Source organism: Rhinatrema bivittatum, chromosome 12 (genome assembly GCF_901001135.1).
Source record: "Rhinatrema bivittatum chromosome 12, aRhiBiv1.1, whole genome shotgun sequence".
Lineage (NCBI taxonomy): Eukaryota > Metazoa > Chordata > Amphibia > Gymnophiona > Rhinatrematidae > Rhinatrema > Rhinatrema bivittatum.
Window position 1 is genome coordinate 2,287,627 of NC_042626.1, and position 22,518 is coordinate 2,310,144.

General features: G+C 43.1%; 1 protein-coding gene across 1 annotated transcript; it reads right to left on the reverse strand.

Moving 5' to 3' along the window:
• Positions 1-1,380: 1,380 nt before the first annotated feature.
• LOC115074496 (acidic mammalian chitinase-like) lies at positions 1,381-6,399 on the reverse strand. The gene is made up of 11 exons (XM_029573991.1): positions 6,333-6,399; positions 5,617-5,646; positions 5,080-5,281; positions 4,590-4,646; positions 4,322-4,487; positions 4,109-4,233; positions 3,651-3,774; positions 2,967-3,152; positions 2,446-2,565; positions 2,195-2,336; positions 1,381-1,760 (listed from the first exon to the last, which is right to left on the reverse strand). Exons 1-11 carry the CDS (start codon positions 6,355-6,357, stop codon positions 1,492-1,494), a joined length of 1,446 nt encoding a protein of 481 aa, XP_029429851.1. The 5' UTR covers positions 6,358-6,399; the 3' UTR covers positions 1,381-1,491.
• Positions 6,400-22,518: the final 16,119 nt, after the last annotated feature.

Here is a 22,518-nt window from a genome sequence, read left to right on the forward strand (position 1 = left end):
GTGCCTGCCTGCAGTAATACTTTATCCATCTCATTACCTATGCTGTAGTAACTGCTTGTACTGCAGTAATACTTTACCCATCTCATTACCTATGCAGTGGTAACTGCCTGCACTGCAATAACACTTTATTCATGTGGTTACCTATGGTGTATTAACTGCCTGTACTGCAATAACACTTTACCCATGTTGTTACCTATGCTGTAGTAACACTGTATGCTGCAGTAACACTATGGCTGCATTGTGTAACATTGTCAGCCTGTTTATAAGTAAATGTTTGTTTATTTTTACAAGGAATTGAATCCTTCCTGCTTGATCAATCTCTAATTGAGTTGGGTGGCAGGGTGTCACACCCCACATATTTCATAAGTTCTAATTTCAGCCAAAAGACCAATAAGTTGCAATCCTTAACATGACTCAAGCCTTACATCTGATTTCCATAAAAGGCCAAAAAGATTTTTTTATTATCCTATTGAGGGAACCAGACATTTTCTGTGACTACTTACATGTACACACAAGTTTTTGTGCCGCATCGTATATTTATTTATTTTATTTATTTATTTCTTTTATATACCGACGTTCGATCGAGATATCACATCGGTTTCCAGATAACTCAAAGAATAGGGTAGTAACAGCCCTATTTTACATTATAACATTGTAATAAAATAATAAATTGTAACATTGTAATAAATATAACAAATTATACAAATTATAACAGGAATAACAGGATTACGTTGAACATTTGATGTAGTATATAACATATGTATATGTATATGAAGCAAAGACCTATCTGCTCTTCAGAGCTTAGGTATGAAAGTTTTCAGAGGTACTGAGTTGGGGTAACTGACCCAGGGGGCTTGGTGAAGTTCATTCTTGGTGGCCTTTACAACATCTATGTAACATTTTTTTTTGGTTCAATAAAAAATGTCACAATCTGCAAAGAATCTTATTTTCCATGGGACTAATATAGTTCTTAGAATTCTGCAGACATAAAGTGGCACAATGTTTTATTCTGAAGAAGGTCCTACTACAGTGTGTTTGTTGGACCCTTTTACTGAGAATCCTAAAAAAATAAGTGGGAATGTTGGAATCGTATTTGTGCAGTAAAATTGAAATTCTTCGTGCATTGCAGACTTGTGCATTTCTTGTCTTCCTGAGACTTGCTGGTTTGAATTTTTATTGCAGTGTATTTGTAGAAGTTTCACAGTATGAATATTGGATGAGACTCAAGGCTACTTATCTTTCTAAAGCCGGACTCCCTCTGTGAAGTGATTTCAGCCCTGAAGCACAGAAATTCCAGGACATTCTAGTCTTACTGGTCCTGCTGAAAACTGTTATCAAAATACCAAGGAAAGCTAAGTAAGAATGTAGAGTCAGGAGACATTTGCATTTATGCTGTACTCTTTATTTCAGATTTATTTCTTGCAATAATGTATAAATCAGTGAGAGATTTCAGTTGCTGAGAAACCATTAGGGTTGTGGTCCAGGTTTTGCTTATGGCCAGTTGCAGCAGGAGCAGCTTGTATCAAAGACAAGGCCGGTCTGGCAGTGCTGTTGATAAGTGATCCCGTTCTGGCAATGCCAGAAAGCATTGCTGTTCCCGGAAACAGGATAGAGACCATTGGCCTTGCCAACACAGAATCCACTTCCACCCGAGCTACCACTTGAACCTGAACCAGAACCTGACCCGCTTCCACTACCGCTGGGGACAGTTGCTGGTGCTGCTGTGATTGGAGCAGCAGGTGTTGCAGGCGGAGTACAACCTACAAGGAAAGAAGAGATGGCAATCAGTTCCTTCTGTTCTAGTTCACATCCTGTCTGGCTGAGACTCGTTCCTGGTGACACAGAATTGTTGGAGCATCGATTACATAGGCTTATGGAATTAATGATCACATTGATCAGCCATCCTTTATACAGAGCTATACAGATCTGGAAAAAGCTGGAAATTAAATTCTGCTTTTAAATGAGTGACTTTTCCAGGAATTTATTAATCAAAACTGTTAAAATCAATATTGAATTCTGATCCCTGAGAAAGAGGTAGCGCTCATAATTAATGGATCTTTAGAGAGATTTGCTGTGACAAAGTAAGCAAGCACTTCAGAAAAGGCCATGCGGTTGCTTAAGATGGCAGATTATGAATAAGGGGTTGAAAGTTGCTTTAAAAGATTTGTATATTAGCAGTTATGTGGTTACCCACCAGAGGCCTGCACGCCAAGAGTACTCTTCAGGGCGCTGATCAGAGGGAACTTGCCCTGGTTGCAGAAAGTTCCTGTGAAATCATCCAGGTCAATAGCCCAGACCATGGCACCTGCCAAATTGTTCTTCATCAGCCACTGAGCCTGTAAGTCAAAAGAAATGAAAGAAAATCTATTTCATACAAAGAAACTGTGAATTTTATTGTAGACAATGGAAGCCAGTTAGCATCTTAGGGCAGCTGTAATGCAATACCTTTAATGTGAAGCTCTTGACGTTATCATACCCAAGCCATTCATTGCCTTGGTATGCATAGGGAACGTCTTCTGCAGACGACCAAACCTGAGTGGCTCCATTTTTCAAGAAGGTACAGATCTAGGGGAATTAAAGATTTTAGTTTATTTATTTATTTAAGAGTTTTTTTTATACCGAGGTATAGCTAGCTGCCTTCACTCCGGTTTACATATACAACTTATTACATTTAACAGTAACATTTATAACAGGGTATATCTGTGATCAAACCATGTAACTGGGGAGATCAAATCTGGGTAAAGATCATGCCCTATTCAAATTATCTGGTACATGTTTGATAGATACAAATATTTTTTTCTTAATTGCAAATTAAAGATGTTAAATACTGTTATGTTTTGTACTGGATGTGAAGAAGCATTTTGTATGTATTTATTTATTTATTTATTTATTTAGATTTATTTATGTTTTGTACTGGATGTGAAGAAGCATTTTATATTTATTTATTTAGATGTTTATGTCTTTACCTCATAGTATGCCCAGAATCCAGACTGTCTCGTGTAAGGTCCAGCAGGTCCAGCACCAGAGGTTGGAGCGCCAATGCCATTGTTAGATGGATTGCTGAGAACAAAGGTGTGTCCATAGGTTGGGAATCCAACAATGAGTTTGGAAGCTGGGGCACCATTATTCAACCAGTAGTTCATAACATAATCCTGCAAAGATAGCATTGAGTATAAAAAAAGTCACTTTTGAGAAGAAAGATCTAGTATTATGGAAAGTCATGCAGCAACCACCATCATCATTCATGACACGTTTTTCCACCCAAAGAGTTTAAAAGCATGGTACAGTTTAACAAGAAGTCCACAGCAGGGGGACTGTGTGTCCTAGTGACATAAATCTGTTTGGTGACGATGTCCTCTGCAGGTAACGTGGAGCTTTTGCTGGTCCATGAAAGTACAGTTGTTAGAGTGTGAGCAAATGATTTAGAGATTTGGGTGGTGTATTTGCACAGGTAAATGTAGGTGGCTAGCCTCAAAAGCTTCCTCAAACAGCCATGTTTTTAATAGCTTTCTGAAAGATGAAGCCTGGGGCCAGCCTTATATAAGGAGGCAAGGAGTTACAAAGGGTTGGCGCAGAGCTTAAAGGTTAACCATGATTTGATTGGGTTTTATTGCCTTGATCTGGGATGTACGTTTTAAAGACCTACTTACCACATTCAAGTAGCTGTTCGCTCCAGTGGCAGCAGGGTTTGAGTACAGGGGGCTGTTCTCCCCTGTATATCCTTCCCAGGAACCATGCAAGTCGTAGGTCATCACATGGAAATAGTCCAGATACCTGTGCAAAGAAATCTGTATGAATCTCCTCTATTAGTCTAAAGCATTTAAATGTCATTTTCTTAATGTGTTGCCTATTAAAGGACTGGATTATCTTCTGAGGAATGAAAGTACATATTTATCAATGCTTTGTTCTGAGTGGCTCATTGTAACAGTGTACAAACAGATCTCTTACCTAACATAATGGTAAATTAGTTTACTAATAAGGATTTGCTGAGAGAATTTACAATTTTTTCAGCTGTGCCTCTAGGTCCACGGCTTTGGGTCGGGAGAGCTATTAGTAGAATTGTGAGACGAGAACTACCCTGAGGGATGGGAATAATCGTGATTCTTACTGAGCAAGCTGAGGAATCTGGTAGCCGGACTGAATGTTAGATATCCCACCAGCCACAGCCGCTGTAACCATCAGCCTGGCTCTGTTTGTCTGCGTTGCTTCTTGTTCGAAGGCTGCTAGCATTTCCTGAAGGAGAGAAAGCAGAAATCTTTATGAGCTTCATGCAAAAGAAAAAGGCTTTCCACCCTGCACCAAACGAGTGCGCCCTGCTTACTTGAACTAAAGTGGTGAAAAGCTGCTTGTCCTGAGGGGGGCTGCCTCGTGAGCCAGGATACTCCCAGTCAAAGTCCAACCCATCAAATCCATACTGGCGCAGGAATTTAATGACAGAGGTGATAAAGGTTTGGCGGTTTTGGGACGTGGATACCATAGTAGTGAATCTAGAGAAGAGCAGGGAAGCTTTAAGAAACACAAGCAAGGTATGGTTCCAACGACACACAATGTCACCATGCACTTTCAGGCTAAGAATACTTCAGACTTACGGTGCAGTTCCAAAGTTCCAGCCTCCAATAGCCAGCAAGGTTTTCAAGGCGCCGTTCCTGCAAGAAGAGAATGAAATCATTAGCAAAGAATTTCCTTTTGCCACATACGGCTTTCTAACGTTATTACAGATTCTGGTCTCTCCTAACTGAGGGTAAGGTGCTGCTTTTTTAGGGCAATATAGAAACCAAAATCCAATAATTAAATCATTCAGCACTCGAGTCGCATTAGATTTCATGAGTCTGCTTATCCAAGCTATAAAGAAAAGTGTTCAGGAGGAGCAGGATACGACACAAGGAGCAGTACAAACAACCTGTTGCATTCATCATTGCTAGTGAAGGCAGAGTTTCCTGCTAGTAAAACTGAGGAGCCTGCAGCAGGATGCAGTAAAGACCTTTTCCGCATTGTGCCCAAGAAAACATTTTGATATTGACATAAAGATCCCCCATTAGTGGCTGTGAAGTTTGGGATGCAGGTGCTTTTCTGACTTACTGATTTTTCAGGTTCTGGAATGAGCTGTAAAGGGTCACATCGTTCCATTCAATGGTGGTGATCTGGTTGTTGGACATGCCAGCGAAGGCATAGATCAGGTGAGTACACAGGCATGGGTCAATGTTGTCAGGCTTGAATTTCCCCAGACCTGGTCTGTACTGGGCCCAGTTGGTGAAGTAACAAGTCAGTTCGTAGGCAGAGCCTGCATGAAGAGAAATGAATCAGTCAGGCCTGGCAGGATAGAGAAATCTACCGAGATCAGAGTAATAAGAAGCCAGCATTACTGGCGCTTTGTGGGCCTGATGTCAGATCTGACACATGGCGCTCACTCCTGCTGAAGGGTTACAGATTCTCTTTCTTTTTATTCTGCCAGGATATTTGAGTTTTTTCTGTGAAAATTAGCCCACAGCTTGTCTGTCTGTGGGATTTATGTAACGTTTTTGCTCATTCTTTTGTCAGTGATAGAGGAGTCCTATCTTGCTTTCATTCACATCTTGTTTTGGACTAAGAAAAATGTCTTTTAATCATCCCACTTACCTAGCTGAGCATTTAGCAAAAGTGCCAGACCTGAAGAAAAGGAAAAGAAATAAAGCAATGAAATAAAAATAGATTTTATGCAATCTTTGCACAGGAGATTCATGACGCCAACTTCCTAAACGAAAGGAAGAGTTTGGAGCTGCCTTACATAAGAACATAAGATCTGCCATGCTGGGTCAGACCAAGGGTCATTGAGCCCAGCATCCTGTGGCCAACAGTGGCCAATCCTGGATGAAAGGAAGAGTTTGGAGCTGTATTAGAAAGAACGTCAGGTGAGGATTGCAGAGGCCGCTGCTCTATTTTCTGCCCTGAAGTTCCTGCGGGCTTTTTGTGATTGGCAGTTTCCTTCAGCTTCTATGGGCTTCCAGCTCAGTCAGAACCAGAACTGGGATCTGACACCCTGAGCCGTCATTCGCAACCACCCAGGGAGCATTTCCTCTCCTGAATATTCCCTCCAAGCTGTCTGGGCTGTGAGCGCAGCCCTGGAAACCACACCCAGCTCCCTCCAGTTTTCATTTCAGCCCTGCATCAGCACTGTATAGAAATAACTTTATGATTTCTTCACAGGTCACTCGGGAAAAGGACCTGAGCAGGCTCTGCTACCCTGTACTTCTCTGACTTAATGGTAAAGTGGTAAAATAAATGCTGATACTGCAACAATATCTCTGTAGCATTGTAGGCTAGGCAGAAATATAAACTTGTAAAGCTTGTCTTACCGGTGAGGAAGAGTAACTTGGCCATCTTTGCCTCTGTACTGATTCTAAGTTGTCTCCTTCTGCCTTTTATATAAAATAGAGCTCCTCCTCTATTCCTTTATCAAGAATAAATATGGCCTTTAAAATTAATTTGTGACCAATTTGTAAATCTTACATTTTTGTTTTATAGAAGATAGCTTTGATGCACTGATCCTATCGCTGCCATATCTTAGTATTGATGTGGACAGATCAATCTTAGCACACTTTGGTAATCTTTGTATGCAGTGCATGCCTAGTGGTACCACGGGAATTTGCTCGTTTGCAAGCATAAAGCATGATAAGCACCAAATAAAAGGCTCCATTTAATTTCTGATTCTGTACATTAACAAATTCCATAAGTCTGAAAACCAAAAGAGCTGAGCAAACAACGTGTGAAGGTCACATGATGAGAAAGTCATAACATAGCAACCTAGTAATGACAGCAGAAAAAGGCTAAATGGTCCATCCAGTCTGCCCAGCAAACTTCTTATGGTAGTAACTGCTGCTCCGTGCAGGTTACCCCCATATGTCTGTTAAGGGTAGTAACTGCCGCTCCGTGCAGGTTACCCCCATGTTTCTGTTAAGGGCAGTAACTGCCGCTCCTTGCAGGTTACCCCCATGTTTCTGTTAAGGGTAGAACCTGCCGCTCCGTGCAGGTTACCCCCATGTTTCTGTTAAGGGCAGTAACTGCCGCTCCCTGCAGGTTATCCCCATGTTTCTGTTAAGGGTAGTAACTGCCACTCCGTGCAGGTTACCCTCATGTTTCTGTTAAGGGTAGTAACTGCCGCTCCCTGCAGGTTATCCCCATGTTTCTGTTAAGGGCAGTAACTGCCGCTCCCTGCAGGTTATCCCCATGTTTCTGTTAAGGTTAGTAACTGCCGCTCCCTGCAGGTTATCCCCATGTTTCTGTTAAGGGCAGTAACTGTCGCTCCGTGCAGGTTACCCCTATGTTTCTGTTAAGGGTAGTAACTGCCGCTCCGTGCTGGTTACCCCCATGTTTCTGTTAAGGGTAGTAACTGCCTCTCTGTGCAGGTTATCCCCATGTTTCTATTAAGGATAGTAACTGCCGCTCCGTGCTGGTTACCCCATGTTTCTGTTAAGGGTAGTAACTGCCGCTCCGTGCTGGTTACCCTCATGTTTCTGTTAAGGGCAGTAACTGCCGCTCCGTGCAGGTTACCCCCATGTTTCTGTTAAGGGCAGTAACTGCCGCTCCGTGCAGATTACCCCCATGTTTCTGTTAAGGGCAGTAACTGCCGCTCCGTGCTGGTTACCCCCATGTTTCTGTTAAGGGTAGTAACTGCCGCTCCGTGCAGGTTACCCCCATGTTTCTGTTAAGGGTAGTAACTGCCGCTCCGTGCAGGTTACCCCCATGTTTCTGTTAAGGGTAGTAACTGCCGCTCCGTGCAGGTTACCCCATGTTTCTGTTAAGGGCAGTAACTGCCGCTCCGTGCTGGTTACCCCCATGTTTCTGTTAAGGGTAGTAACTGCCGCTCCGTGCTGGTTACCCCCATGTTTCTGTTAAGGGTAGTAACTGCCGCTCCGTGCAGGTTACCCCCATGTTTCTGTTAAGGGTAGTAACTGCCGCTCCGTGCAGGTTACCCCCATGTTTCTGTTAAGGGCAGTAACTGCCGCTCCTTATTTATTTTTATTTTATTTATTTAATAACTTTTATATACCGACGAACGTTGGGAACATCTCGTCGGTTTACATAGAACAGAACTTAGCAACAGGCTTTACAATTATTGCATAATTAAATAAGGAACATTCAGAACATACAAATAACAGATTAGATTATATAAGTAAAATTATCAAAGTGGGATACGTGAAAGAGGTTATCTAAGCGGGGGGGGGGGGGGGGGGGGAGATTCTGATATATAGGGGGGTATCCATAATTAAAGGAGGTATATATACACGTGATTGGGAACCAAATTTTTATATACAAATTTTTTTATATACCTTGCAGGTTATCCCCATGTTTCTGTTAAGGGTAGTAACTGCCGCTCCATGCAGATTACCCCCAAACTTTATGTTAAGGGTGGTAATACTAACAATCAAAACCCATAACAAAATTACTGCTAGCAACATTTTTACAGGGCGAGCAGCCTTCTTGCTAATTCAGACACTGCTGCTTTTGGACTTGGCTGTAGATGCAGTCCTGTGCTTTTTCTCTGATGTCAGTCGGGACCCAGCATTGGTTGTTGTCTGAATCCAGTTCTCGTTCATGAGCAGTATTCTCTGACCCTCTGCAATGCTACCTGAATATACATGGCAGCATGAAGAAGACACGCTCTGTTGCTGCTTGTTAAGATTTCTTCTTTTGCTTTTTCGTAACTCAAAATACCTCCTAGGGTCTATCCCTCCGAACCTATCATTCCGCAGTTCCTGTAATCTGCGTTGGATTTGGGGGCAGCGGTGCCCGTTGTCGGCGTCAACGAGGGAGAGTTTTCATCGTTTGTGGCTGTAACATCTCTTAGCCCCCCGGATGACAAACTTACGCCCAATATTTATTTATTTATTTATTTGTACAATTTTTATATACCGTTGTACAGAAACGAGTTTCCATCACTACGGTTTACATTCCAAGTAAAAAAATAAAATATAAAATAATTAGAATAAAATTACAAAAACAGGGTTAATAAAAATAAAAAATAAATAAGACTAATTGATAACTACATTCATTACTAAAAAACAGTAAAGGTAAAAAAACCCTAGAAATCATAAAAAACTAGATGAATCTTTTCATTCGGGGTCAGCTTTAAACGCCTGTTGGAAGTACCATGTTTTTAACTCTTTTCTACCCTGGACGCGTCGCCGTCACAGTCCGATGATGTGGATGACGTCCGATGATGTGGATGACGTCCGATGATGTGGATGACGTCCGATGATGTGGATGATGTCCGAGGATGTGGATGATGTCCGATGATGTGGATGATGTGGATGACGTCCGATGATGTCCGATGATGTGGATGATGTCCAATGATGTCCGATGATGTGGATGATGTCCGAGGATGTGGATGATGTCCGATGATGTGGATGATGTGGATGACGTCCGATGATGTGGATGATGTCCGATGGTGACCGATGATGTGGATGATGTCCGATGATGTGGATGATGTCCGATGATGTGGACACTGGATGATGTCCGATGATGTGGATGATGTCCGAGGATGTGGATGATGTCCGATGATGTGGATGATGTGGATGACGTCCGATGATGTGGATGATGTCCGATGATGTGGATGATGTCCGATGATGTGGATAGACGTGCTGACTGCGAGGGAACTAAAGGAAAAAGAGGCCATGGCAAAGAAAGGTCATCACTAGTGGGAGGACATGGAGGCATTTCAGCTTTGAGTGAGGGGGAGGGATTCCTCCTCCTGCGGCCTGGTGTGTGTTTTTCTCCCACAGAAACCGGCGGTAGCTGCTTTGGATGCACTATGGGACCTCACTGCACTCTTTCCGAGAGTCTATGAAGGTAAATGACATTTTTATTAAACTTGAAACTTTGACCTCAGATACAACCCGACATCAGCAAGAATTTTCTATCAAAATTTCTTCCTTAGAGAGAGAAGTTAATGCGGTCAAAAGGGTCCAAGCAACTCTTATACAGGATTGTGGGGGAGGGGATCCGTAGAAGAGTGGAATTTATAGAAAACAGGCTGAGGTATTTGGACTTGCAGTCGCTGAATTTTCCTAAAGTGGGGGAATTACCTCATCTTCTCTTAAATACATAAGTCACAGAAATGTTGTTGTTTACACAAGAATCTCTCTCCCTCCCCCTCCCCACTAAAGAAAAATTGGTTCTTTCCTGCTAATTTTCATGCCATTCTTCTCCAAGTATTGCAGAATCTGTAATTCTGTTTCACTGCACCCACAGTCTCCTCAACACAACGTCAAACAGTTATCCTGAGCAGGTTTGCACGTTTAGTCCCTTGCGAGGGTTCGTGCACAAAGTCCCTTCCTCTGTAATTTCAGATTTTCAAAGGCAGGGAAAGTCTATCCTGAACTGAACAGGACAGGTAATGTAAAATTAACTTTGGGTGACGCGATTCTTGCTGTCTGTACGTTTGAAAGAAGTTTTTTTGTCCTAGAACTACCCCCATGCAGATACTCGGGGTTACGTTTGCGTTAAACTTGATTATTACTAGAGAAGCCTGGCATTCCTGCATATGGTGTACGTCAGGAAACGTTTAATTCTATGACTCTGTCACGTTTCTCTCTGGTGAATTCTTGGTTGCATCCGGCAGTGTTCTGTATCTCTTTTAAAACTTTCTAAATCAAATTTCAGCTCATTTCATATTCATCTTGTGAGCCATGTCCAGTTCTGTTCATTATAGAAAAGATAAAAACATGGAAATGACTGCAGAGAAGGAGCAAACGGTCCATCCGGTCTGCCCAGCAAGCTTATGGTAGCATCTGCCGCCGTACAAGCCACCTTTATAATTATCAGTTTCCCCAGACTGTCAAAGCCAGGGGCCTTGTTGGTTGCTGTTTGAGTCCAATTCCCCGTCACCTCTTGCCATTGAAGCAGAGAGCAATGATGGAGTTGAGTTGCATCAACAGTAGGAAGGCTTTATTGGTTAAGGGCAGTAACCGCCCCACCAGCAAGTTACCCCGTTACCCCCATGCACTCTTTTCTTCATGTCCAACCTTTAGCCTTCAAGGACCCACAGTGTTTATCTCCTGCTCCTTTGAAATCTTTCACTGATTTACAGGGCATGGGATAAATTCCAGGCATAAGTCCTGGCAGAGGGTGAGATCTAATCCTGGGTTCTTTAAATGCAGATTTGAGAAAATCTCAATTCATCCCTGCCCATGTACTTCAGAGAACAAGCAAACTGCATGGCACCCGTCCATGAAAAGGCCTGGAATATGCAACTTGCAGGTAGAGCGACATAGGATACTCACGTTATTCCACTTGTTTTTGGAAATTTTAAACTAAAACTTGCTTTATAAACACAGATTTTAATTCCTACTAAGCCATATGTATGGGAGGCCGCTTTAGATTAGAAATGTACAGTGCTGGTCCCAGAAGGCCACAAAGACACCTGTTTTTCAGGAAAGGCACAATGAATACTCACCAGGTTAATCTGCGTGGCTTCAGTTACCCGGAAACCCTGGCCCCAGGAAGAACCTATGATAATTAAATTATTCCAGCTCCTGCAGCGTCACCTGCACAAGCACGGAGCCAAGACCTACACAAGTCTTCTGACAAATAAAGTCCGCGAGTACAAAAACAGGACACATGATGTTAGCTGCAGTATCCCAGAGAGCTTTACTTTAACCAAGTGAAGTCGTCATCCACCGGTTCAGTGCAAGGAGGAGTCAGATGGGCACAAGCTTCGTGGGTAACCCTGCCCATTGAGGGAGGGGTGCAGTTCTCAAAGTACCCAGCCCAGATAGTTTCTCTTTGAAAATCAGCGAGCATAAAGAACAAGGCACTAAAAATGCCCATGAACACCCCCCCCCCCACCCGATCCATCTAACCTGGCTGAAAGGAAAGAGGCAATTCCCAGCCAGGCTAATTTGTTCAGACTTAGAAACCCTGCCCTTCTCATCCCTTGTCCGCTGAGCTTCATCTGCAACACAGGACGTGGGGCACAGACGCACCCGGGGCAGGGGTTGGCAACTGTTTTCTAGTCCAATGCAAGCTTCTGGCATTGATGAAAAGCTTTTGGAAGAGAACTGCAGTAAGGTTTGCAAGTTCCAGAAGTGAATGTGAGTCAGGGAGGGCTCAGCAGATGTCAAGCTGTGAAGGACTAAAGATATCGCCCTTCCGAAACTGTGAGTAGTTTCCAGTAAGTCTATGAGAGGCTAAACCCTCCACATCCAAATTTGTCTGGTTAGGTCAACAAGGGCATTTTCTATTAACCTAACCTTCCTTGAAGGGACCCCTGACCAGCACCTCACAATGGAAAACCAGATCTCAGCAGTGACAAAGACCCCCTTTATTCATCCACACCAGACTCATTAACCATGTAACTACTTAAGAAAGGTGACCCAGCTACCGTCATTCACTCTCTGATCACTAACCCCATCGCCTACTGCAACTCTCTGGTCCATGGCATCGCGCAATATAACCTTTTACAAAGCATGGAAGCTAGACATTGGCTCCTTGTTCTGAGCAGGATAAAATGATAAACAGTTTGCTTTGTCTTCAAATGCATGAATTGACTGACCCTGAATATATTCCCCAATTTTAGCTCTCCTTCACCCCTCAAGAGAACTTCGATCCAGCCCTCCACTGGCTTCAGCCAGTCTAACATGCACAAGAGTTTGTGCATTCAGAAGCTCTGCTCCTAGCATATGGAACAGGTAACCTCCTACGCTGCGCCTGCAAACTTGTGGAGTCTACAGGAAGTCAAAGATTGGCTTCACAGCAGAGACTCATCCTCATCCTCATCCTCTGCCTACCAGAAGTCTTCCTGACTGTGAATCCCACAAACTTCACCCACATCTGGGCTAGCTCTAGCCTCCTGGTTCTTAATATTTCTCAGACTGCTGGTGTGTAACTTTCTTCTGAACTATATATATGTAATTTGTAGCCAATGCCCTCCTAACTAGTGCACCTCACGCTTATATAGTTACTTGCAGTCAATCTCGTATCCGTACATGACATCTGTATGTATCCAGTGCCTTCTTACTTTATATAATATGCCTTGCAGCTACCTTTAGGAAAAGGTGGAGTATCAAATCATTGAACAGAAAGAAGTTTTTCAGAGCTAGCTCACCTCTAGGTGAGTTTTTGACCACATTACCCTTGGGCCGTGCCATGTTATTATAATCCTATTCTAAGAAGATTTACTCGTGGAGCTCTGTTTTCCAATGCTTACACACTATGCAAAGCTTGAGCGCTGTTAGAGAATGGTTCTGTATTCAAAGTTTTCTTTTTGTGTTCAGCAACAGTCTATTGGACTTTCCAGTAAGAACATGAATTTATACGCAGCTTAATATGTGTGCATGGTCCATCGCTAAGACACAGTGCTTTTTTCACAAGCCTCCTGACTGGCAGGAGGTCTCTCCTTGTCCCTTTCAATCACCTTTTCAGGGACTTAAGGAAGCGTACGACAAGGTGGCTCCTGTTACTTATCGATAGGCACTGCCTGGTATCATTCAGGTCTTCAGATCTTGAAGAGACAGTGTAGACAATGAGAGGAGAAAATGGGGTCATAAAGAATGTACTGATGTCAAGCTTTCTTTAAAAATAGTGTCAACATTTATTTAAACGGAATTAAAAAAGCCAAGGATCCTATTGTACTGGGGCTGTGAGGGAAACAGATCACTTCTTTCATTGGCTGGTTTGCACCCTACAAATCCCAATTTCACTAATATCAATGCTAATGTTTTCACATCTGCTTTCAGAAATAGAATTAGAAGGATTGAAAAAGAGCTCGAAATCACCCCTTTAGAAGAGTCGCATGATGCTTTTTCAACAAGTGGCTGTATTGTTCCTTGTAGTAAGTTATCAGCATTCAGCAAGGTCACATTACACAGAGGTGGAACAAGTGAAAGTCTGTTCTTTACATTTAGATCCATTACCATGCAAGTTACTCAGAGATCCTATACCAGACCTTCTTCCTCTACTCACGAGCATTATAAGTGCTTGTTTTTCTTTTATTTTTTACTTGTCTTATGTGTAAGTGTACATTATTATGAACATTTTTATGGAAACCTCCTAGTAACATAGAAACATAGAAAGTGATGGCAGAAAAGGACCCTACGGCCCATCCAGTCTGCCCAGCAAGCTCCCATAGTTATCAGCTACTCAGACCATCAAGGTCAGGACTCTTGTTGGTTACCGTTTGAGTCCAATTTCCTCTCCCCACCCCCCGCTGTTGAAGCAGAGAGCAATGTTGGAGTTGTAATATTTATTTATTTATTTAGGATTTTTATATACCGACATTCTCGATACTAATATCAAATCAGGTCGGTTTCCATTGAACAAAACAGTCGCGGTTAAGGCGTTACATTAAACAGAGTTTCTGAACATAAGAACGTAAATATTAAATATTAAATAGACATCAATAACTCGTCAAATAGCGTTAAAAGATGTAAGATAAATTGAGAGATACAAGTAAGATAAATTGAGATAATAGAAGTGTAGTATCAGGCTTCTTGGTTAAGGGCAGTAACCTCCGCATCAGGCAAGTTACCCCCATGCTCATGAGTTTTCCCAGACTGTACAGTTCAAGGTCTTATTGGTGGTTGTCTGAATCCAATTCCTCTTTCCCCCCTGCTGTTGAAGCAGCGAGCAATGATGGGGTTGCATTAACAGTATGAGGGCTATTTGCCACGGGTGGTATCCACCACACCAGCAAGTTACCCCCAAGCCTTACTTCGTTCCCCTCCCCCTTGCCTTTAGGGATCCACAGTGGTTATCCCATGCCCTTTTGAAATTTTGCACCTTTTTTGCCTTCACCATCTCCTCTGGCAAGGCATTCCAGGCATCCACCATCCTCTCCGTGAAGAAATATTTCCTGACATTGCTTCTGAGTCTTCCTCCCCATAGTAGTGTTATACGCAGCTTATAAATGATAAATAATCACAAGGCTCTTTAGTTTATTTCTTGATTAATCACAACTGTTTACCTCATGTAATTCAGAGCGATGTACAATAAGAATAAATGGAAACGTTGTTATTCAAAAAGTGGTGGGAGGACATATTTACAATAAAACAATGGCAGAGTAGATAAAGAAGAAAACCCATATAAAACAAGAAGATTAATGTTCTAATCAGGCTATACTTAGAAAGAGAATAGAACCTTCAGTATTACAATTGGGTAGAGCATACAAAACCCAGGCAGAAGAATACAATTAACAAATTAAAATAATTACCAATAAAACAAATTGTCAGTAAATAAAACATAGAGTAATAAAATTAGAAACCAATAATAATTTAAATACAGCTAAAAATAAGGTTAATCATAGCCTTTTAATATCTTCCTGAATTTGTGGCAGTCTTTCTCCAATCAGAGAGCAGAAAGGAGTTCAATAGACATGGGGCTGCGTGGTTTCCAACCTAATGTCCTTAGGAGAGGGCAGAACCAATAGTTCATGTTGAGTGGAATGAAGCAACCATCCTGGACGATAAATGATTAATTATACCAGCGAGATTGAAAGCTACTTCCCACCATAGAACCATGTAGGTTAACCGGAAGCCAGTGTAGGTCCTTCAAAAGAAGGGTAACATGCTCGTGTTTGGACTTGCTGAAAATACGTTTAACAGCTGTACTTTGTAGTAGTTGGGGGTCTTCTTAATAGAATAGTTGTGAGCCCTTGAAATAATCAGTGGTTAGTAATCAATTCTAGTTAGAAGAAGGGAATGGGCGAGAGTTTTTAAATTAGACATTGCAAGAAATGGTTGAAGCTGAAGAATGAATAAAAGAAAAAAACAGCAGCTTTGCATTAAATGAAGATATTATTAGAGAAAAATAGTGCGGCATCAATTGTGATACTTAGTTTGGTGACAACTTCCTTAATCTGGATCGAGCTACAAGCTAAAACGGGAGCAGGAAACAGATGGGAAGTATTTTTCTTGGCAAACCAGATTGCGTCAAATTTTTCTGGATTACGTTTGGAGGATTTAATCCATTTGGGTACCTTAGATAAACAGTAATTTAGAGTAGAAAGTGCTGCTGAGCCAACCCTCCCCTGAGTTAGGAATTTGGGGTGGCTAAGCAGGAATGAAGGAAGTAGAGAGAGAGATAGAAAAATTGAGGCAATAAATGGGAGAAAGAGGTAGGTTTGGGAAGGAGAGAAGAGATGAGTAGGAGATGGGAGAGGAAAGAAAGATGTGAAAGAGTGGGAGGTGAGGTTCATAGGTTAGGGGAAGGGGGGCTATGGGAGGGCAGCAATAGGAGGAAGGGGAGAGAGATGGGAGGGGAAGGGAGATGTGGAGGGGGATTGGTAGTTGGAGGGAAGGATGAGGGAGAGATGAGAGAGGATTGTGTGGGACGCAGGGATTGGAATGGATATTCAGGGATGCAGTGACTTGGTGATTTGAAGGGAGGTTTCAGTAAGGGGTGTTAGATGGGCTAGGGATGTGAGAGGGGTGGAGAAATGGTGTGAAGAACCAGGAGGGGCTGGGGAAGTTTGAGAGGGAATCTGGGAATGAGCAGAGGGAAGAGATCTTCAGGAGGCTGGGCTTGATGGCCTGACCAGCCTGGCACGTCCTATAATGAGAGGGACAGGTCTGTCAGGGGGCGGTAGAGATAATGGAAATGGGAGAGCTGGGAAGAGGTGAAAGCAGAAATAGGAGCAAAAGAAAGGGGGTGAGTGAGGGAAGGGATGAGAGAGGTAGGTGGATGAGTGGTGGTGAGTACAAACAGGGGAGGCTGAGAAAGGAGGGAATGGGAATGGGAGGACTGAGAGGAAGGGCGGTGAGAGAAGCAAGGAAGAAAGAAATGGAGAAAGAAGAGGAAAGGCACAGATCAGTGTCAGACAGATGTTAGGAGAAAGAAACGACAGGAGGAGAGAGAAAATCTCTGTCTCCAGAGATTCGAAGACCAACACGAGAGACCAGGACCGCCCTGATTACAAAAAAGAAAAAGCTAGGAAAAAATGCATTCATTTTTATTTAGTGAAATGTAATTATGGGTGGATAGAAAGGCAAAGAAGAGAGGAATGGAGAAGAAGATGAAAGGGAAAGAACAATGTCTGAGGCAGATGTAGGGAAGGGAAGAAGACAGGAGGAGAGAAAAAATGGAAAGTGGAAAGGAGAAGACTCAATCACAAAAATAAAAAGCCCCCACAGCAAAAGCAGAACATATTTGTAGGGTGTGGAGTGTGTCGTCAGCTTTTATATCTTTGCCTTTTGCTCAGGTCAGGAGGAAATGTTTATTTACAATCAGGCTCAACTGATGTTACAATGTAAAACAAGAAGACCGTTACAATGTAACCCCATGGGATATTCCAAACTGAGCAACTAATAATAAATACAAAGAAATGCATTTCTCTTTCTTATTCTCTGCTGTTGCACTGCGTGCAGAATTGGGGTTCTTGGAGTTTCCATTTCAGGTTCCCTTTTAAATGTATCTTCTGCTTTTTTGGCACTTAAGATGGATTACATTGAAGTACTGTAGGTATTTTTGTCTGCATTTTCCTGTTTTTAATTTATGGTCCCTTATTTTGTATTAGGTAAGGGTCGGTTTGTGTTCTGTGTGTGTCTGGCTTTTTTGTTTTTTCCAGTAGAAGGCGTATTGGTGTTCTAGGGCCTATAGTAATATTTGCAGTGCTGCCACTTCCCAGGTACAGTTGCTGCTGTTTGAATCCTGGAAGTTTGTTATTTTTTGGCAGGTTTTCGATATAGGTTCTGAATGTCTTTTTTTAAAGGATTTTGTGTTACTTCAAAAAGTTTCTGGCAGTGAAAGATGTTTGTGTAGCTGTTAGTGAAGTGACACATTAGAATATTAATGTTTTTTTTTGTATGGTGAGTTGGTGTGGGTCTGTCTTTTGGAGAACGTATCCCTTTTGGGTACCTTAGCAGGGGTGGCTGGGGGGCATCTCATCCTATCCCATCCCTCAGGCAGCAGATTGTCTTCAGTGGTTCCTGACTGTCGGCACCAGTTACCAATAAAATAAAGCCCTGCTCCTTTCTGAATTGCCTCCCACAGCCTGATATCACCAAAGGCCAGCTCAGTGTCGCATGGGTTAGCATGTCCAAAGAGATATTTTGGGCCTGGTCTTTATTGATGATGGCAGGCTGGGGAGGCAGCTCAGAGGATCGGTAACATGGCACAGGCAAATTTTCTGATGCACCACCAACTTCAACAGTCCCCCTCCGCCCCTGTATAGCAGATTTAGGAAGAGTCTGAAGACCTGGCTCTATTCCAGACTTTTTAATGCTTGAATAGATTTGTTCTTTAACTGTTATATTTTATTTGTATTTTATCATATTTTTATTGTTATATTTAATTATTGTTTTCAAGTTCTCATTTGTTTACTTTATATTTTATTTTCATGTATGATTTTAATTATTGCATGTTGCCTTGTTTTACTATTTTTAGCATTGTACATTGCTTTGATTATCCATAAAGAAAGGCAATTTATCAAATGTATATTAAACATTAAACATTACACAGTTCAGATCCTTTGGAAAGATTCCGATAGTGTGCCAGTTACCTAAATAGTACTATGTTGACTGTGTATGATAACATTTCCAGCAAAAGACAAAAGGACAATGGTTGGAGTTACAGTAGTACTGTTTCTGAACATTGCAAATGGGGCCACATTGTATGAGATTACATTTAATGGTGTTTGGCCAATCAGATACACAGATGGCTCTCCCCTAGTTTCCAGTACATGCTATAAGCTATAAGAAGTAGAACCTACTAAAAAAAATATGTGACAAGGACCATTTTAACCTAGCTAACCCAAAATTCACATACACTGAAGGTTAATCCTACCATGTTGGGAGCATTATGGATTAATAACATGAATCTGGTTAGCACAGAAGCATTTTCAAAGCTTGCTGTTTGTCTGGCTAAGTTTGCTGAATATCATTCTCATAATTATTGCTACCAGGTATTTCAGATTTGATGACTGACTTGTGAGATATTTTTTATGTTTTGTAATGTTGGTTGTGGGTTTGTTTTGATTTAATTCACATTGGTTGAAAGAGTGGTGCCGAATAATGGGCAGTGGAGATTCTGAGGTCACCTCTAGTCTTTAATGGAATGTGTGACATAGATTATCCCGTGTCACAGTCCCCTGCTGTTTGAACAACTTTCAATCATTTTGTGTTATCTGCAAATTTCATCATCCCACTCGTCGTTCCCTTTTCCAGATCATTTAGTGAGTTCAAGCAGTACAACAACCATAACCAAGTGGAGGAGCTCAATACAATTCATATTTGCAATGCCAAGAACACACTCCCCGAGGTGTTTTGACCAAGCATAGCTGGCGTCCTGCATGGCCTCCTTTAAAGGTCCAGTGGGTCAGAGCCACCAGACAAAATCGCAACAGGCATCCTCACAAAGCAGTCATGCCATACATCACACACACGCTTCCTTTCCCCCCACTCCCCCCACCCCTAGGAGCTGGCGCCTCTAATAAACTGACGTTGCAAATTCCTACAAAAGATCAAATGTTAACGAACAACAAAGTTTGTCCATTACCCCCCTCTGCACAGGTCGCAGCATACGAATCATCCTGGTTCCGTGCAGCCAATCAGGTAGTCGGGACCTATTTATTTCCAAGATGGGTGATATCCAGTAGCGAGCAGAAGCGTAAGACAAATAGACCAGCAATTTCTGTAATTCTGGTCCGGTGCCGTAGGCTGCCGAAAGAGGCCAAGCGTTCCATTTGCATTGAAGATGCGAGCCGATAATACCAGGCCCGCAGGGTGGGGGCGTGTCCGGCACTATCCAGTCAGCTAGGAACGTGCGACACGCCAGTAACACTACGGTATGGCCAAACTTGTCCAGTGATGACTGATAAACGGGAAGAGCTCCTCGTAATCCGGACATAAGTAGTTTGCCAGTCCAGCTAATGGTAGAGCCTGTGCTTTGAGCAATAACTTCCAGCTCTTTATTCCAAAAGCTTGCTAGGCTAGGGCAGGTAGACAGCTGAGGAGCCAGAGTGCCCCCCTCCTGGTTGCATTTAATACATAGTGGCGAGGCCAACCTCCCCATTTGGTAGCGACGAACATCATCACAGAGAATGTGGTGTAAGATCTTAAATTGCAGTTCCTGGAGGGATAAATCCAGTAGACTCTTAGGCATATACTTAAAACAGGAAAGCAAATAGGCATTATAGATGTCTGTTGCCCATGCCTCCGTCCAATACTGTGCTAGGTGAGCGATATGTCTTACCCAGCTCGCACCAGCCCTTGATGGAGTTCTCTTTTAAAGCAACATCAAAAAAACGCTGGCAAAGAGGGATTCCAGGCGATAGACCTCCACAGTCCATCGGAAAGATTGGAGGTAATGACGCGTCTGCAAGTAGGCAAAAAAATGTTTAGGCGGTAGATCGTAGTCCGTCGCCAAGGATGCAAAGTCTCTCACCGTCGGCGAATTGCGGGAATAAAAGTGAAAGATGAACGGTAATCCTTTTTGTAGCCAGGCATCAAAGGTGGAATAACTTTCACGTCCTGGAAGAAAATACCATCCAGCGCCCCCTGTGCCCTAATCCGACGCCAAGCCTGCCGGCAGGGCTGAGCCAAGCTACGAGGAATTGTTAAATTGCAGAAGGCTGTATTACTGATCTGTAAAAGATATAATGGAGACCACGGGGAGACCATACTGATAACGAGCCCATCCTCACAGTAAGAGTATTGATCAAGGAGCCACTCCCCACATAACGAAGTTGGCAAGCCACATTATAAAGCCAAATATCCGGCAGGCCCAGTCCTCCTCCCACTTTAGGGTGTGTCAGAAGCGTATATCGCAGCCTAGCTTTCTTCCCTGCCCAAAGACATGAAGACTGCAGCCACTGTACGTCTCTGCCAGTCAGCCAGCAAGGTAACATGTGCAGCTTATATAGCAGCTTGGGCATCAGCACCATCTTGAGGAGGGCACTCCTGCCAAAGAGAGAGAGAGGCAAGGACCGCCACGTTTTGAGTTGGCCATCCAGTGCCACCAGCGCGCACGTAAAAGGAAATCCACCCGACCAGTTTAGCTGTACTCTAGGATCTAGCGCCAGCGCCTCTGACGTTGAAAAGTTGATGGCCAATCCAGCTATTGTTTTGAAAAGATTAAAATTGCAGATAATTGCAGGAATACTATCTTTGGGTTGCCCCACGAACAACAAGATGCCGTCCGCGAACATTGCTAATTTCATCTGATGTCGCCCAACACGGAGACCTTTAAACTCCTCATCCAACCGCAAATTGATAGCCAGAGGCTCCAGCGCCAGAACAAACAGGAGGGGTGAAAGGGGGCATTCCTGATGTACGCCACATTGAATGGGAAAGGGCTCAGATAGGGCCGCGCACTAGGATTGTTATACAGAGCCTGCAACACCATAAATTTGTAAAGCTCAAAATAAATAATCCCATGAGAGGGAGTTGAGGGCCTTCACTGCATCCAGGCTCAGGACTAGAGCCTCGGTCCGCAGGTGAAAATTTAAGAGACCGATCAAGCGTCTCACATTTTTTACACCTTTCCTCCCCTTTATAAAACCTGTTTGGTCCGCGTGAATTGTGGAAGGCAGTATGGAATTTAATCTGGCTGCAAGAACAGCTGGCAGGATTTATAGATCTCCATTAATAAGGGAGATGGGCCTGTACGAGCCACTTCCTGGGGTCTTTTCCAGGTTTTGGGAGGAGAATTATAGTAGATTGGTTTTCCGTGGGATTAACAGTAGCACCATGAACTAAGCTATTATAATCCTGTCTCAACACCGGCAACACAGGAACCTTTAAAATCTTGTAAAATTCAGGCCCCAGCCCGTGGGGGTCGGCCGCCTTCCCCGTTTTCAGGCCGTGTATTATCGCATGAATTTCTGTGTCTACTATCGGCTTATTTAACAAGACCAGCTGCTCCTCAGTTAGCCGAGGCCATGGAAGATTTTGAAAGAAGTCCTCCCTTGCCGCCGAACTACTGGATTTCCCCCCATAAAGTCCCCTGTAATACTCATGGAATCAGGCCGCGATAGCTGTAGTAGTTACTTTAGAAGCCCCTGTCTTATCTTTTATACTAGTGATGAAAGATTTAGGGCCACGAGCCCTAACTAAGCTGGCTAGTAATTTACTGGGCCGATTGCCATTCTGGTACAGCTGGTATTTGTAGTATCTCATGGATTTGGACGCTCGCTGGTGGAGGAGCGCCTGCCGTGTTTCACGGATACCCTCCGCCTCCCGTTTGCTAGTCTCTGACGCCGGATTTGGGCATTTTTAAAATTCTACCGTTAGTTTAAGGATTGCGGCATTTCGCTGCTTATTTTGGATAGCGACTTAGGAGACAATGTGTCCTCTCATTACTGCTTTTCCCGCTTCCCACAGGACCCCTGGTGTGACGTCAGGACTAGAGTTTGAAAGCAGATATTCCTCCCAACGCTCCGTGATAAAACGAGAAAGCTCTTTGTCTAGGATTAAGCCCGGGGGCATGCGCCATGACAAGGGAGGTTTTGGGGTCTGACCAAGAGTGACAGTGACTGACACCGGGGCATGGTCTGACAAAGCAATTGTGCCTATGGTGGCTGCAGACGTTTTGGGAAACAAGGACTCCGAG